This window comes from Oncorhynchus tshawytscha, linkage group LG22 (assembly GCF_018296145.1).
Source record: "Oncorhynchus tshawytscha isolate Ot180627B linkage group LG22, Otsh_v2.0, whole genome shotgun sequence".
Taxonomy (NCBI): domain Eukaryota; kingdom Metazoa; phylum Chordata; class Actinopteri; order Salmoniformes; family Salmonidae; genus Oncorhynchus; species Oncorhynchus tshawytscha.
Window position 1 is genome coordinate 39,735,204 of NC_056450.1, and position 14,629 is coordinate 39,749,832.

A 14,629-nucleotide genomic window follows, 5' to 3' on the forward strand; every position below is an offset into this window, starting at 1 on the left:
CAAGCTTTCTTCCTTTTCAAATATTTACAACTCACCACTTTTGTTTAACAACAAGTCATCAGTCTTTGGGTTTAATTATGACATGGCCTGTTTGGTTTCAGACCGGCTTGTTAAATGTAAGCAAACTGTTTATGTCTTGTACATTGTTTATAGAAGGTGGGAGTGGTGGTTAAATTCACCAAACTCACTTCCTGTTTTTTTTGTTCTCTCTCTCTCTCTCTCTCTCTCTCTCTCTCTCTCTCTCTCTCTCTCTCTCTCTCTCTCTCTCTCTCTCTCTCTCTCTCTCTCTCTCTCTCTCTCTCTAAGAGTGAAGAATGCCGTGGCTCTCCACTTCAAAAAGCCTTCAGCTGAACTGTACTTTGTTACCATTGGTTTGTTGATCTAGTGGTCCGCACAGCAATTCATCTACTTTTTGATGTGGAGACTGTGTACTTTACCCAGGCCTTGCTGAACAGGCTGTGTTGTGGGCCTTTTCTGGGAAAAGTTGTTGTTTTTATACTAGGTTAGGGTTGGTGTCCTGACATCATTTGTCTCCTCACTGACAAAACATTTCTTGTTTTTCTTTTATGCTTCCTCTTTCGGGATTAAAACAATTTTTTATTGTTCCTATTATTACTACCGTAACAATTATCCAAAATGATTTTTTAGAAACAGTAAAAAAACAAGAGCAGTGATTTCACATTTGTATTGTTACAAAAAAAATGATACATCTGGTAACTTTAGTACAGTTGAGGGAAAATAATGAGGGTTCAAGGTCAATTCAAACTCCCACACGCCAAGCAACAGTTGGCTGACTGGCCTCTGAAACAGCCATCGTTCTGTTCTACTCAAAACTAAAAACAAATCTGAATTGATTTACATTGTTTGGAACACACCTGAAAAGGTTCTGTGTGTTTTTCTCCTCTTACCAGGGGTGTGTGGACAGCCCTTCAAATTAGTGTATTCAGCTATTTCAGCCACACCCGTTGCTGACAGGTTATAAAATTGAGCACACAGCCATGGAATCACTACAGACAAACATTGGTAGTAGGCCGCCCAACCTCACATAACAGGATCTCCGAGTGCTGAAACGCGTAGCGAGTAAAAATCATCTGTCCTCGGTTGCAACACTCACTACCGAGTTCCAACCTGCCTCTGGAAGCAACGTCAGCACAAGCAATAACTGTTTGTCGGGAGCTTCAAGAAATGGGTTTCCATGGCTGAGCAGCTGCACACAAGCCTAAGATCACCATGCACAATGCCAAGCGTCGGCTTGAGTGGTGTATAACTTGCCACCATTGGAAACACGTTCTCTGGAGGGATGAATCATGCTTTACAATCTGGCAGTCTGACGGACAAATCTGGGTTTGGCAGATGCCAGGAGAACACTACCTGCCCCAATCCATAGCGCCAACTGTAATGTTTGGTGGAGGAGGAATAATGGTCTGGGGCTGGTTTTCATAGTTCAGGTTAGGCCCCTTAGTTCCAGTGAAGGGAAATCTTAATGCTACGGGGAAGGTCCTTCCCTGTTTCAGCATGACAATGCCCCCATGCACAAAGCGAGGTCCATACAGGTTTGTCAAGGTTTGTTGAGGTTGGTGTGGAAGAACTTGACTGACCTGCACAGAGCCCTGACCTCAACCCCATCAAACACCTTGGGGATGAATTGGAACGCTGACTGCGAGCCAGGCCTAATCGGGCCAACATCTGTGACTGACCTCACTAATGCTCTTGTGGCTGAATGGGAGCGAGTCCCCGCAGCAATGTTCCAGCATCTAGTGGAAAGACTTCCCATAAGAGTGGAGTATGTTGTAGCAGCACAGGGGGGACCAACTCCGTATTATTGCCCATTATTTTGGAATGAGATGTTTGACGAGCAGGTGTCCACATACTTTTGGCCATGTAGTGTAACAGTATGTCAAGTACACACACATACAGAAAAACATACCTGCTGAAGGTGAGTCATGTGTATTGTATAAGACCGTCCTGCAGGCAGGTGGAAACACTTCCCTTAACAGAGGACTGGAGCCAGACTGATTTGACTCATCAGTCCCAAGGACCACAGCCAATCAGAAGTAGTTATTTCTGGTCCATTAGACCAGTCTTCATCAAAACAGTCTATTTATCTGATATTTGATCTCTGTCAGTCTCAACTGTGCTGAGTCTGACAAACAACTTTTGAGGAGCAAGTTAGTATGAGTGACTGGGTTTGAACAATTTACAATACTGTGCAATTACGCTGAGCTAAAGGCTATGGCATTAGCTTCGAGAGCCAACACAAGTCTTCAGGTTTTCTCTAAAGCATCAAGCGAACAAGGTTCAGACAAACTATAGCAGAGCAGATCTGTTCTACACATTTTCCCTTAACTCTGCTGGTATAATTAAGAAATAGGTCCCCGGGGAGTGTGGTATGTGACCAATATAACACGGCTAAGGGCTGTTCTTTAAGCACGACGCAACGTGGAGTGCCTGGACACAGCCCTTAGCCGTGGTATATTTCGGCCATATATCACAAACCCACGAGGCCTTATTGCTATTATAAACTGGTTACCAACATAATTAGAGCAGTAAAAACATAAATGATTTGTTGTACCCGTAGTATACGATTGATATACCATGGCTGTTAGCCAATCAGCATTCAGGGCTGGAACCACCCAGTTTATATATGCAGACAATGACTCCTGTTGTGGTTTTACAGTAAGAGATTTTCAAGAGATGTTTCTATGGTTTTTAAAATTTCCTTTGTGGCATCAGGCCCACAGTGAGCATTGGCCAATGTATGTTCCTGGACTGGAGCAGTATGTTGACTGGAGCAGTATATTGACTGGAGCAGTATATTGACTGGAGCAGTATGTTGACTGGAGCAGTATGTTGACTGGAGCAGTATATTGACTGGAGCAGTATATTGACTGGAGCAGTATGTTGACTGGAGCAGTATGTTGACTGGAGCAGTATATTGACTGGAGCAGTATGTTGACTGGAGCATTATGTTGACTGGAGCAGTATAATTTTTTAGGCTGTTACTGTATGTGTATACCAGATGCATCAAAGCTACTGTATATACTGTAGACTGAAGTGAATTGTGTATGTTGATCGAGTAAATATATTTTTTCATCTTGGACAGCTATCATGATAAGACACAAGATATGCTCATACAATATCCTAACGGATATGGCAAATTTTCTTTGGTATTGTTTGTCATATCCCTTGACCAATAATTCTGAGAAAAACCAACCAGCCTGTCACCAACCACTGGCAGAAAGTAGGACAACGCTTCCCATCTGTCCCTTGCCTCACGTCCTGCCTACAGAACTAGAATGAATGTGATTCAATGTCTATAGTTGTATCCTCACCTGGATCATTCCCAGCTGTAGACCGCTTCTCATCACATCTGGTCTAGTGTATATGGGGACAGAGGGGGGAGGGGAGGGGGGGAGGGGGTTGTCAGCCGTGTGCTCATAGAAAAAAAAAGCCCCTCATGCAGGTTTGAGTCATTCTTCCTGCTTCACTGAAATGCTGCTATATACAGAAGAAATTAACCACATAACCACATCATAATAATAGGTTACGTTGTATCTGGTCTTTCGGGGGTCATTGTCTCCATTTTGTTTTGTAGAGCAGAAGACCAAACCAATACTCTACACTGTATGTGTAAAGCTGTTGCACTGAGACTACATAGGCCTATGTAAGAATATTGGATGCTCGGACTGGAAATAAAAACCACTCTTGAATGATGAAAGATCTCCTTAGTTGGGAAACACACACGACTGATACTCCTATGACCTAATATGGGGCAGTTTGATCACAATGATTTAGGTGATGATCTGTCACCTGTTATGGTGACATTAATGTAGCTCGTTACCTAAAACACATTGACCACAGACCGTATTGCAACTTCGTTATTACATGGACATGTTCAGTAAGCTGTGTTGTGAAATCAATTGTGTTGTTAGAAGCATTTTATTTGTGTATTATATATAAAAAATATGTAACTATATATAAAAACATGACTTTCTGTAACAATTTATGAAGTTTGTATCATTTGTATTTAGTTCAATGTCAACTTTCAGTTATATCATGATGACCCTTACCTCATTGATCTGTGGGGAAAGACAGAGAATGTTATTTTTTACATTGATTCCACTAGACATGTCAGCTATGAACAAATTCTTATTTTCAACGACGGCCTAGGAACAGTGGGTTAACTGCCTTGTTCAGGGGAACAGTGGGTTAACTGCCTTGTTCAGGGGACCAGTGGGTTAACTGCCTTGTTCAGGGGACCAGTGGGTTAACTGCCTTGTTCAGGGGACCAGTGGGTTAACTGCCTTGTTCAGAGGACCAGTGGGTTAACTGCCTTGTTCAGGGGCAGAACAACAGATTTTTTAAACTTGTCAGCTCAGAGAGTAGAACTTGCAACCCTTCGGTTACTTGTCCAACGCTCTAACCACTAGGCTACACCTGTATATCTTAAACAGTGCAGTAGTTATAGCTTGACCCAGTCAGTCACAGTTTTCCAAGTCTGAAAATAGAAAAGTGGAAGCAATCTTTATTTAAAGACAATTTTTTTTTTTTGAGGCTACAATGTATTATTTTAGATAACAGAAGTGTGTGTATCATTTTACATTTATCTTCCACATGTGTCACAGTTACACAACCTCTGGTTAAACCTCACAGATGAATATGACCATTGAATAAACATGTCAGCAGGTGCTTTTCCCATAAACCTCGTACAGGAAATGAAAACAATGGATTTCTGGGACATTACGGCATACCCTGTTCAAATCAAATCAAATCAAAGTTTATCTGTCACGGGCGCTGAATACAACAGGTGTAGACCTTACAGTGAAATGCTTACTTACAGGCTCTAACCAATAGTGCAAAAAAAGGTGTTAGGTGAACAATAGGTAGGTAAAGAAATAAAACAGTAAAAAGACAAGCTATATACAGTAGCGAGGCTATAAAAGTAGCGAGGCTACATACAGACACAGGTTAGTCAGGCTGATTGAGGTAGTATGTACATATAGATATGGTTAAAGTGACTATGCATGTATGATGAACAGAGAGTAGCAGTAGCATAAAGGAGGGGTTGGCAGGTGGTGGGTGGCGGGACACAATGCAGATAGCCCGGTTAGCCAAAGTGAGGGAGCACTGGTTGGTCGGCCCAATTCAAGTAGTATGCACATGAATGTATAGTTAAAGTGACTATGCATATATGATAAACAGAGAGTAGCAGTAGCGTAAAAACGAGGGATTGGGGGGGTGAGGGGGGCACACAATGCAAATAGTCCGGTTAGCCATTTGATTACCTGTTCAGGAGTCTTATGGCTTGGGGGTAAAAACTGTTGAGAAGCCTTTTTGTACTAGACTTGGCTTTGACAAGAATATAAGCCAAAACATAATTATTCAACTGTGTATGTTCCCAACTGTGTATTTTATCCTTGTCAGTGGAGGCTGGTGACGGGAGGACAGCTCATAATAATGGCTGGAACAGAGCGAATGCAACGGCATCGAACTCATAGAAACCATGTGTTTGATGTATTTGATATCATTCCACTTATTTCCGATCCAGTCATTACCACGATCCCCTGTCCTCCCTAATTAAGGTTACACCAATCTCCTGTGATCCTTGTACATGTCAAAACGGAACAAAAAAAGTTAGATATGGGGATACATTTGTAGATTACTACATTTTGGAAACCCCCTGAACAATAACATAATGCTCACTCCCATAGGGAGGGGTAATGACTGGGAGAGAGATAGACAGACAGAGAGAGAGAGAGAGAGAGAGAGAGAGAGAGCGAGAGAGAGAGAAAGAGAGAGAGAGAGAGAGAGAGAGAGAGAAAGGGGGTGGAGGTTAAGAGGGTGACTAAGACTGAGAGCATAAATACTGAACCCAAAGCACAAAGCACCAAAGGAGAACATCCTATCCACTAAACTTCAAGGAACAGTGATCCACTGCAAGCTTTGTTACTGTCACTGAGAGTCTCTTCATTGGCTGTCTGGCACATCACATCGTATCTTCTCTATTACTTTGGGCAACTTTCATCTTACCTTGGTCTCACCATGAGATCTCACCATAGAGTTCCGGTTTTCCTAGTGTTGGCAATGTGCACGGTAGGTGGATGGTGCGTTCCCCTGGAGAAAACTGTGTCTGTCACCTTCCCTGGAGATGTCCTCAAGAACATGACGGATATGGAGCTGGCAGAAGTGAGTAGCAGATGCATAGAGAGACGCATTAAATGTTCTAGCTTTTTAAATCTATAAACAGATTTAATTTGTCCTGAAAATAAAACATACAGCCTGGGCTGTGTGTGGAGGATTGCTAAAATACATTTGGCGAATTGTCCATCGTGTCTCAATGTCATGACATAATATAAACCTAAAGTCAATCAATCTAAATGGAGTAATTTCTAATTATATGCAATAATCTCAACAGTTGCTATCTCATTATTTACAATGATTGAATTATCTATTAAATCTCATTGCATTCATTATTTCCTACCTCCAGAGCTACCTGAAGAGGTTTGGCTACATGAACGTTCAGCACCGCAGTGGTTTCCAGTCTATGGTGTCCACCTCCAAGGCTCTGATGAGAATGCAGAGGCAGATGGGGTTGGAGGAGACAGGGACGCTGGACAAGTCTACGGTAGCAGCAATGAAGGCACCTCGCTGTGGGGTCCCTGATATACGCTCCTACCAGACCTTTGAAGGGGACCTGAAATGGGATCATCATGATGTTACATACAGGTACTGTGAAGGGGATTATGTGGGACTGGTTTGGGGTTCTAAGCATTAGGGTTGAGGCTAATCTCATCCACCCAGTCGGTAGCAATTGAGCGTGTGGACGAGGTTAGGGTTACAAGTATAGTGTGTGGAGAAGTTAAAGCCAGGTGTGCACAGTGTCACAATGGCCTGGAAATACTATATGATTTATAGCAAACAGAGCAAGTAGCTAAACATGTGTCCGTTCAAGCCTCGGTGGCCTTCATAGGTGATTTGCTTTTCTCTCTAGGATCCTGAACTACTCTCCAGACATGGAAGCTTCTCTGATAGACGACGCCTTCGCCAGAGCCTTCAAGGTGTGGAGTGATGTCACCCCTCTCACCTTCACGCGACTCTTCGACGGCACCGCTGACATCATGGTGTCATTTGGAAAAGCAGGTAAGAAGGGCTGCAGTAACTGTACGCAGCCTGAGATTCAAACGGACGCGCTGTTTTTCACCCATTGTTTCACTTCAGTGAAACGGCGCATGTCAGTTTTGGATTTCAAGGCTATGCAATATGTGTCATACAATCTCTGAAAGCATCAATTAAACAGCTTCGGGCCTCCCAGAACATTTACATTTTTAATCTCTAAGTTGAAGAATACACATCCAAATGAATCTTTATTGAAGAAACATGAAAGGAAGGAACTGAACTGACCAAATTGAAATACGATTAACCCCAACCCTGCATGAAATTAATGGCATTAATTCATTGCCTTGTTATTTTCCAGATCATGGAGATGGCTACCCCTTCGATGGTAAGGACGGCCTTCTGGCCCACGCCTTCCCCCCTGGTGAGGGCATACAGGGAGACGCCCACTTTGACGACGACGAAAACTGGACCCTCGGCAAAGGAGCAGGTCAGCATGGAAGTGTATAGTCAATCCTGGCTGTTTCAGTCAGTCAGTGCTTCATGGTGCTAGGTCACCCCGTAGTGTCCATTTTAAGCATCTTATTGGCTGAGATTGAACTGAACTATGTGCCTCTGCCAACATCTCCACGTCATCTGTAGGATTGAAATCTTGAGCTCCAGTGAACCATCTTATTATTTGTATTTAATCATGTTTGACATAGCTGTTGTTCACAATTGCTCCCAATAAAAACATCACTTTTTTTGTTCCAGCTGTGAAGACTAGCTTTGGCAACGCAGAGGGTGCTCTGTGCCACTTCCCTTTTTCCTTCGAGGGCAAAGAGTACTCCACCTGCACCACAGAGGGGCGCTCTGACAACCTGCCCTGGTGTGCCACCACAGCCGACTACGGCAGAGACAAGAAATTCGGCTTCTGTCCAAGTGAACGTAAGATTGACAGTTAATACTTGAGAGGAATGATTGGACAGAAAGTATTTTAGACCGAGTTTTCTTTGACATGCCTCTAATCGTATGCCCCTCTCTCTCTCTAACTCTTTCTCTCCCTCTCTCTCTCTCTCTCGCTCCCTCTCTCTCTCTCTCTCTCTCTCTCTCTCTGTCTCTCTCTCTCTCTACCTCTTTCTCTCCCTCTTTCTCTCTCTCGCTCCCTCTCTCCTTTTTCTCACACACAGTTCTGTACACTTTCGACGGAAACAGCAACGGCAAAGAATGTGTGTTCCCCTTCGTGTTCCTGGGGGAGACATATGAAGGTTGCACGACAGAGGGTCGCAGTGATGGATACCGCTGGTGTTCCACCACAGACAACTTTGACAAGGATAAGAAGTATGGCTTCTGTCCCAACAGAGGTGAGGGAGTATCACTGTCACCACTACCAGACCTGGGTTTAAATAGTATTATTTTTCTTTCAAATACTTTGAATGTTTTATTGACCCTGTCTGGAGAGTCAGATGGGCGGGGTTTTCATTTTTGGGACTATTCCAATGTTTCCATTGCTCCAGGAAACCACAATCAAGTACAGCTAGAGTGACACATGTTCCCTAATAGTGTTGTGTCTGTGTTATGACAGATACGGCTGTGATTGGTGGAAACTCTGAGGGAGAGCCGTGCCAGTTCCCCTTTGTCTTCCTGGGGAAGAAGTATGACTCATGCACCAGCGAGGGACGGGGAGATGGCAGGCTGTGGTGCGCTACCACCAGCGACTTTGACGCAGACACGAAATGGGGCTTCTGCCCAGATAGGGGTGAGTGACATAGACAGCGTTAGTGCACCTACCATGCTGACTCAAACTGCTGGCTGCAAGTCAGAGACAACGTCAGGGCACCTACCATGCTGACTCAAACTGCTGGCTGACAGTCAGAGACAACGTCAGGGCACCTACCATGCTGACTCAAACTGCTGGCTCACAGTCAGAGACAACGTCAGGGCACCTACCATGCTGACTCAAACTGCTGGCTCAGATCATTTACTTTGAAATTGCCCTTTCAAGCACAATTCTAAGTATATACTTAACCAGGCTAGTGCAGTGTAGCTCATCTTGGTTCAATAGTGTGGAAAATGTATATTACTGTAGGTGCACTAGCCTGGTCCCAGATCTGTTGTCCCATTCTATAGCCTGGTCCTAGATCTGTTGTCTCCTTCTATAGCCTGGTCCCAGATCTGTTGTCTCCTTCTATAGCCTGGTCCCAGATCTGTTGTCTCCTTCTATACCCTGGTCCCAGATCTGTTGTCTCCTTCTATAGCCTAATCCCAGATCTGTTTGTGCTCGAGCCAACTCCATTACTGTAATTTTACAGCCAAACGTGACAATGATTGACGGGTAGTTGGCATGATAGCAGACTGACACTCAGGTCATAGGTGCACACCACAACTGACTTAATGATGTGTTTCTACTCACCCTCTCCTCTCTCAGGCTACAGTCTGTTCCTGGTTGCGGCCCACGAGTTTGGTCATGCCCTGGGTCTGGACCACTCCAACATCAGAGACGCCCTCATGTATCCCATGTACAGCTACGTGGAAGACTTCTCCCTGCATGAAGATGATGTTGAGGGCATTCAGTATCTCTATGGTATGATATTATCACAATATGACATGATTACACAATATCCCTAGTCTGGTCTTAGATCTGTTCGTGCTTTCTTGACTGACAACTACCATAGGAGTTGGCGAAACAAACAGACCTTGCACCAGGCTGCAATATCATGTGATCCCACAGAATTCACAACATACATACAACAACACAGTATTTCCCCCTATCACAACAGAGATCCGTTGATAATGGAACAACAATGACAATAGTTAAGTGTTATTCATTTAATTCATTGCATTCCTTCCCACTATCTTCCCACCCAGGATCCAAGACAGGCCCTGACCCCACACCCCCTGGGCCCACCATCCCTACACCTGGTCCCAGCGACGAGCCTGAGCCCAACACCCCCACTACCACCACTACCAGCCCCACCACTACACACCCTGTGGACCCATCCCAGGACGCCTGCCAGATCAACAAGTTCGACGCCATCACAGAGATCGATGGAGACCTGCACTTCTTCAAGGATGGGTGAGCAACCTTTTAAAAAAGAAGGTTGCTTTGCGGTCCGACAGTAGAACCTTTTTGAGGGCTTTGATGTTAAATGGGTGTTGTGCCCCTCACAACAAGAGTTGTTAGATAAAGGAGAGATAACTGTAGAGAGATACAGGACAGAGTTATGGACTAAGGGAGAGATAACTTGGAGAGAGATACAGGATAGAGTTATGGAATAAGGGAGAGATAACTTGGAGAGAGATACAGGATAGAGTTATAGGCTAAGGGAGAGATAACTTGGAGAGAGATACAGGATAGAGTTATGGGCTAAGGGAGAGATAACTGGAGAGAGATACAAGATAGTGTTATGGGCTAAGGGAGAGATAACCTGAGAGAAAAACAGGATATACAATGTAAGAGTACAGGACAGAATGTAAATAAACAAGCCAAGGATTCACATATTCCTTACACTGGATTACCTTTTCACTACTAAGAACAGCTACACCACAAGGACCATAAGCGCTCATGAACACTTTTTGAATCATTATAGCGACAATTTCTTATGAAATTGTAGCCCATTGTCTCACAATGTAAAAAAGAATTATACATTGTTGCTAAATTCATAATTGTGATGTATTTTTGCTGATTCAACAGGCAATATTGGAGGTTGTCAAGCAAGACTGACGGTGGACTGAAGGGTCCGTTCTCCATGTCTGAGAGGTGGCCAGCTCTGCCGGCCGTCATTGACACGGCCTTTGAGGACCTTGTGACAAAGAAAATCTACTTCTTCTCAGGTAAACAGAATTCTGATTTTTACACACACACACACACACACACACAAACACACAGACTCTAAGCTTTGTCTCTGTATCCCACAGGCACCAGGTTCTGGGTGTATACAGGACAGAGTCTCCTGGGACCCCGCAGCATTGACAAACTGGGTCTGCCCTCTACTGTAGAGAAGGTGGAGGGAGCACTGCAGAGAGGGAAAGGCAAGGTGCTGCTCTTCAGTGGAGAGAACTACTGGAGGTGAGTCAAGTTTCAATGTCCCGTATACAAGTACAGTGAAATACCTTTCTTGCAAACTCTAAAACACAAAAAATGCAGTAATCAATATCAATGTAGTACTAAGAAGAACATAAGGTAGAACAAAAACACATGAGAAATAAAAGCATGAGTTTAGGAAGTAGGGGGTGTTGAGATAAGGTTGTGGGTTCAAGTTCTGAAGGGATCGTCATCGCATCCACATACTAGAAATGCATGCACTCACTGTATTGTAAATTGCTTTGGATAAAAATGACTGCTAAGCAGCAGAATATTGTTATAAGATATATTATCATAACCTAGAGAATACTGACCTAAAAAGTAACTAGAAGATGAAGAGGATCAGAAGAGCTCAAGGATCAAGGTTCAACTTATAACTATTTGCTGTATCTGTAGGTCTATGTTTTGTAATAACCAAACCAAATGTATCTGATCCTTACAGGCTGGATGTGAAGGGCCAGAATATCGACAAGGGATATCCCCGCTTCACAGACATCGTCTTCGGGGGTGTTCCCAATGATGCTCATGATGTCTTCCACTTCAAGGGTAAATATTAAATTATTAATTTACTCTGTGTGTAGACCTTTAAAAAGGGCCTTGTTTTATTCTACACGAAGCAAAAAATAGTACAGCAAACTGTCAGTTTAGTATGTACTTTCTTATCAAAGTTAGACACATTACAATCATGTAGTAACTCACAATCACGTTATAACTCACAATCATGTTTAACTCCTCATAACCTATTGTGATTGTTCCTACTCTAGGCCACATCTACTTCTGTCGGGATCGTTTCTACTGGCGAATGAACTCTAGGAGACAGGTAGACCGTGTGGGATACGTGAAGTACGACATCCTGAAGTGTACCGACTCCTCCAACTTCCGCTACTGAGCTACTTTACCCATAGAAATTGACATACTAGAATGAGTATCCCCATTCAAGTCAGTATTTCATGACGGTCTAAGGGGCCATCTTGGTTCTAGTATGAATATTTCTATGGCACTGTTTCCGGGCTGAATATTTTAAGAACCTTTCCAACAGGATGTTCATTCATAGAGTCCCAGATTTGTTTGTGCTGTCTTGCCAACGTATTGCTATGCCATTCTCTGTCTCTCCTGAGGCTATAAAAGGGGATCTCTGATGCGAGAATTATGCAGATGAGTGCTTGTGGTACTGTTGGTGTATGGGGTGCCGTTTGTAAAGTTGAAACGACGCCCCACTTTGTGTGCTTTTTAAGACGGTGAAATATTGCCCCCCGTCCAGTTGATTCAGGTCAAACCAAATGATACACATGTATGGGCAATTTCCTTCTAACTGTGTGAGTAAATGGATTTATTGTCCTCTAGTGTAGGGTCTAGAGACATAACCACTGCCCTGAAATAACGATTTCAGCACCAGCAGATCCGATTCACAATCTGTTGGTGCTTTAAGCCTATCTGCCTGGCGCAGATATTTTTTGATGAGCCATGAATTTGTATGTATTATTACCCTCTAGTTTTATTTTTGTGTTCAACAATTCAATGTTGGTTTATTTGGTGTTATTTTATATTTCTGAACTGGCTCAAAAAGCCATGCATTTTGCACTGGATGTCACGCAATGGTGTCTCCATCACGTTTAAGTTATTTCGTAAGTAAATCAATGTTTTGTATTAGAACTGGAAATTCAATAAACAAATAGCACTTCATTATTAGTTGTTGTCATTTTAACTATATAGCTAACTAATCATATTGTGCAGCGGTCACCAGGCCTCTTCCTCTCTGCTGTCAACAACACAACGCATAATAGTTGGGAGCTATGCCTGTTTTTTGTTGTTGTTGAATGTCCACACAGCTGACAGAGCCAAACATCCAGCGTTATTAAGGTGCCACTGCCACATTCTAAGAAATCTAAGTAAATAGATACATTGTAACATCTAAACATGGTTACACAATCATCAAGATGCTATTTTACATTGTAAGAAGCTCGATATTACACTTGAAAATTAACTGCGCTGCTCGTAGTCAAATTCTGTAATCCTCTGGAAACAAGAATCCTATACTTTCTCCAAACATCTAAATATACTCTTCATTCTCTTTATTGAATATAATCGTTTAATACGATTAGTTGGGGGGAGCTGCCCTTAACATAATAAAAATGCAAGGAGCACCTTCTAAAGCGGCTTCCACTTTAGCAAAACAGAGAAATAAGATCCGGTTTTTGTCGAACAGGAAGCGAGGAGATACTGATGGCGCCCGACTAGAATGGAGTAGCAATTATCGCGTACAACTTCTTATACTGTTTGTCGTGTCTACTAAGTCATAAACGAATTCAACTCGCAATACACGGTAAGTGAAAAAATATCCCACAGGATCTCGTGTTTATATAGATAAATTAATTACATTTTCTTCAGGAACGAGCGTTGGACAATCTGTTTTTGCTGAGGCCCTTGAGGCCCCACGCTTTGGTAGGTTCTATAATGCCTGAATGCAAAACCAAGGCTGGTCGGGAAAATGGCGGAGCAGGCAAGAGGGAGGGCAGCTAGGCTTGTTTAAATCATAAAGAGTGGGGTCGTTATTAGCTACACGCTCGACTCCAGGTGTGTTTAGCTATAGCCGTCAAAAAATAAAAACGATAATAAATGGCTATATTTGACCTGTTATGCCACCCTGACCTTGTTCATGTGTTGTGCAACCTCGTGTCAGCAGTATTATTTTATCAGGATCTGATTGGCTTATCGAAGTACTAACGTTAGCTGGCTAACTAACCTTGCTGTCTTCCTAGCAAAGCTACTATTATTAGCTAGTTTAGCTACTTGCTAGTGAACTTGGCTTTCATGTTGGCTATCTAAGCACAAAGAAGAAGAAACCACGTCCAATGTGGTTAAGTTACAGTTAGCCATGTAACTAGCTAGATAGCTACTGTATGTTCATCAGTGGTATTATACTTCACACTCAAAGACCCACAGAAAGGAGTCCGTTCAACAAAGCACCCTCACGAATGCTACTCAAGAGAAACACCTCTAAACTGATATGCAATAAACTGCAATTCTTTTTTTTTTAAAGGGCATTTCACACAATCAATATCCAATTAAAAGTACACTCCCTGTGAAAGAATAGGCTAATGCCAGAAGATGGATGGATATTCGATATTCGATAGACATATGATAGTTGAAAACTGGTATCCATCATCAATATAGATATTTCTAGTGTAGGACCATGACTGTCCTAAGCATGGAAATGGGTCAGATGGCCTGAGAGTTACAGCATTATGTTGACAATTTATTTTATTTAACTAGGCAAGTCAGTTAAGAACAAATTCTTATTTTCAATGACAGCCTAGGAACAGTGGGTTAACTGCCTGTTCAGGGGCAGAACGACAGATTTGTACCTTATCAGCTCATGGATTTGAACTTTCAACCTTTCAGCTACTTTCAGTCCAACACGCTAACCACTAGGCTACCCTGCCGCCCCTCAAC

The 14,629-nt window shown here is 42.9% G+C and overlaps 1 protein-coding gene across 1 annotated transcript; it reads left to right on the top strand.

The window, feature by feature from the left end:
- The first annotated feature begins 5,877 nt into the window (after positions 1–5,877).
- On the top strand, positions 5,878–12,859 carry LOC112222403 (matrix metalloproteinase-9). The gene is made up of 13 exons (XM_024385198.2): positions 5,878–6,186; positions 6,488–6,726; positions 6,992–7,140; positions 7,475–7,603; positions 7,867–8,040; positions 8,283–8,456; positions 8,678–8,851; positions 9,521–9,676; positions 9,961–10,168; positions 10,787–10,926; positions 11,011–11,161; positions 11,619–11,722; positions 11,941–12,859. The coding sequence occupies exons 1-13, from the start codon at positions 6,043–6,045 to the stop codon at positions 12,063–12,065; spliced, it is 2,067 nt and encodes a 688-aa protein (XP_024240966.1). The 5' UTR covers positions 5,878–6,042; the 3' UTR covers positions 12,066–12,859.
- The last annotated feature ends 1,770 nt before the right edge of the window (positions 12,860–14,629 follow it).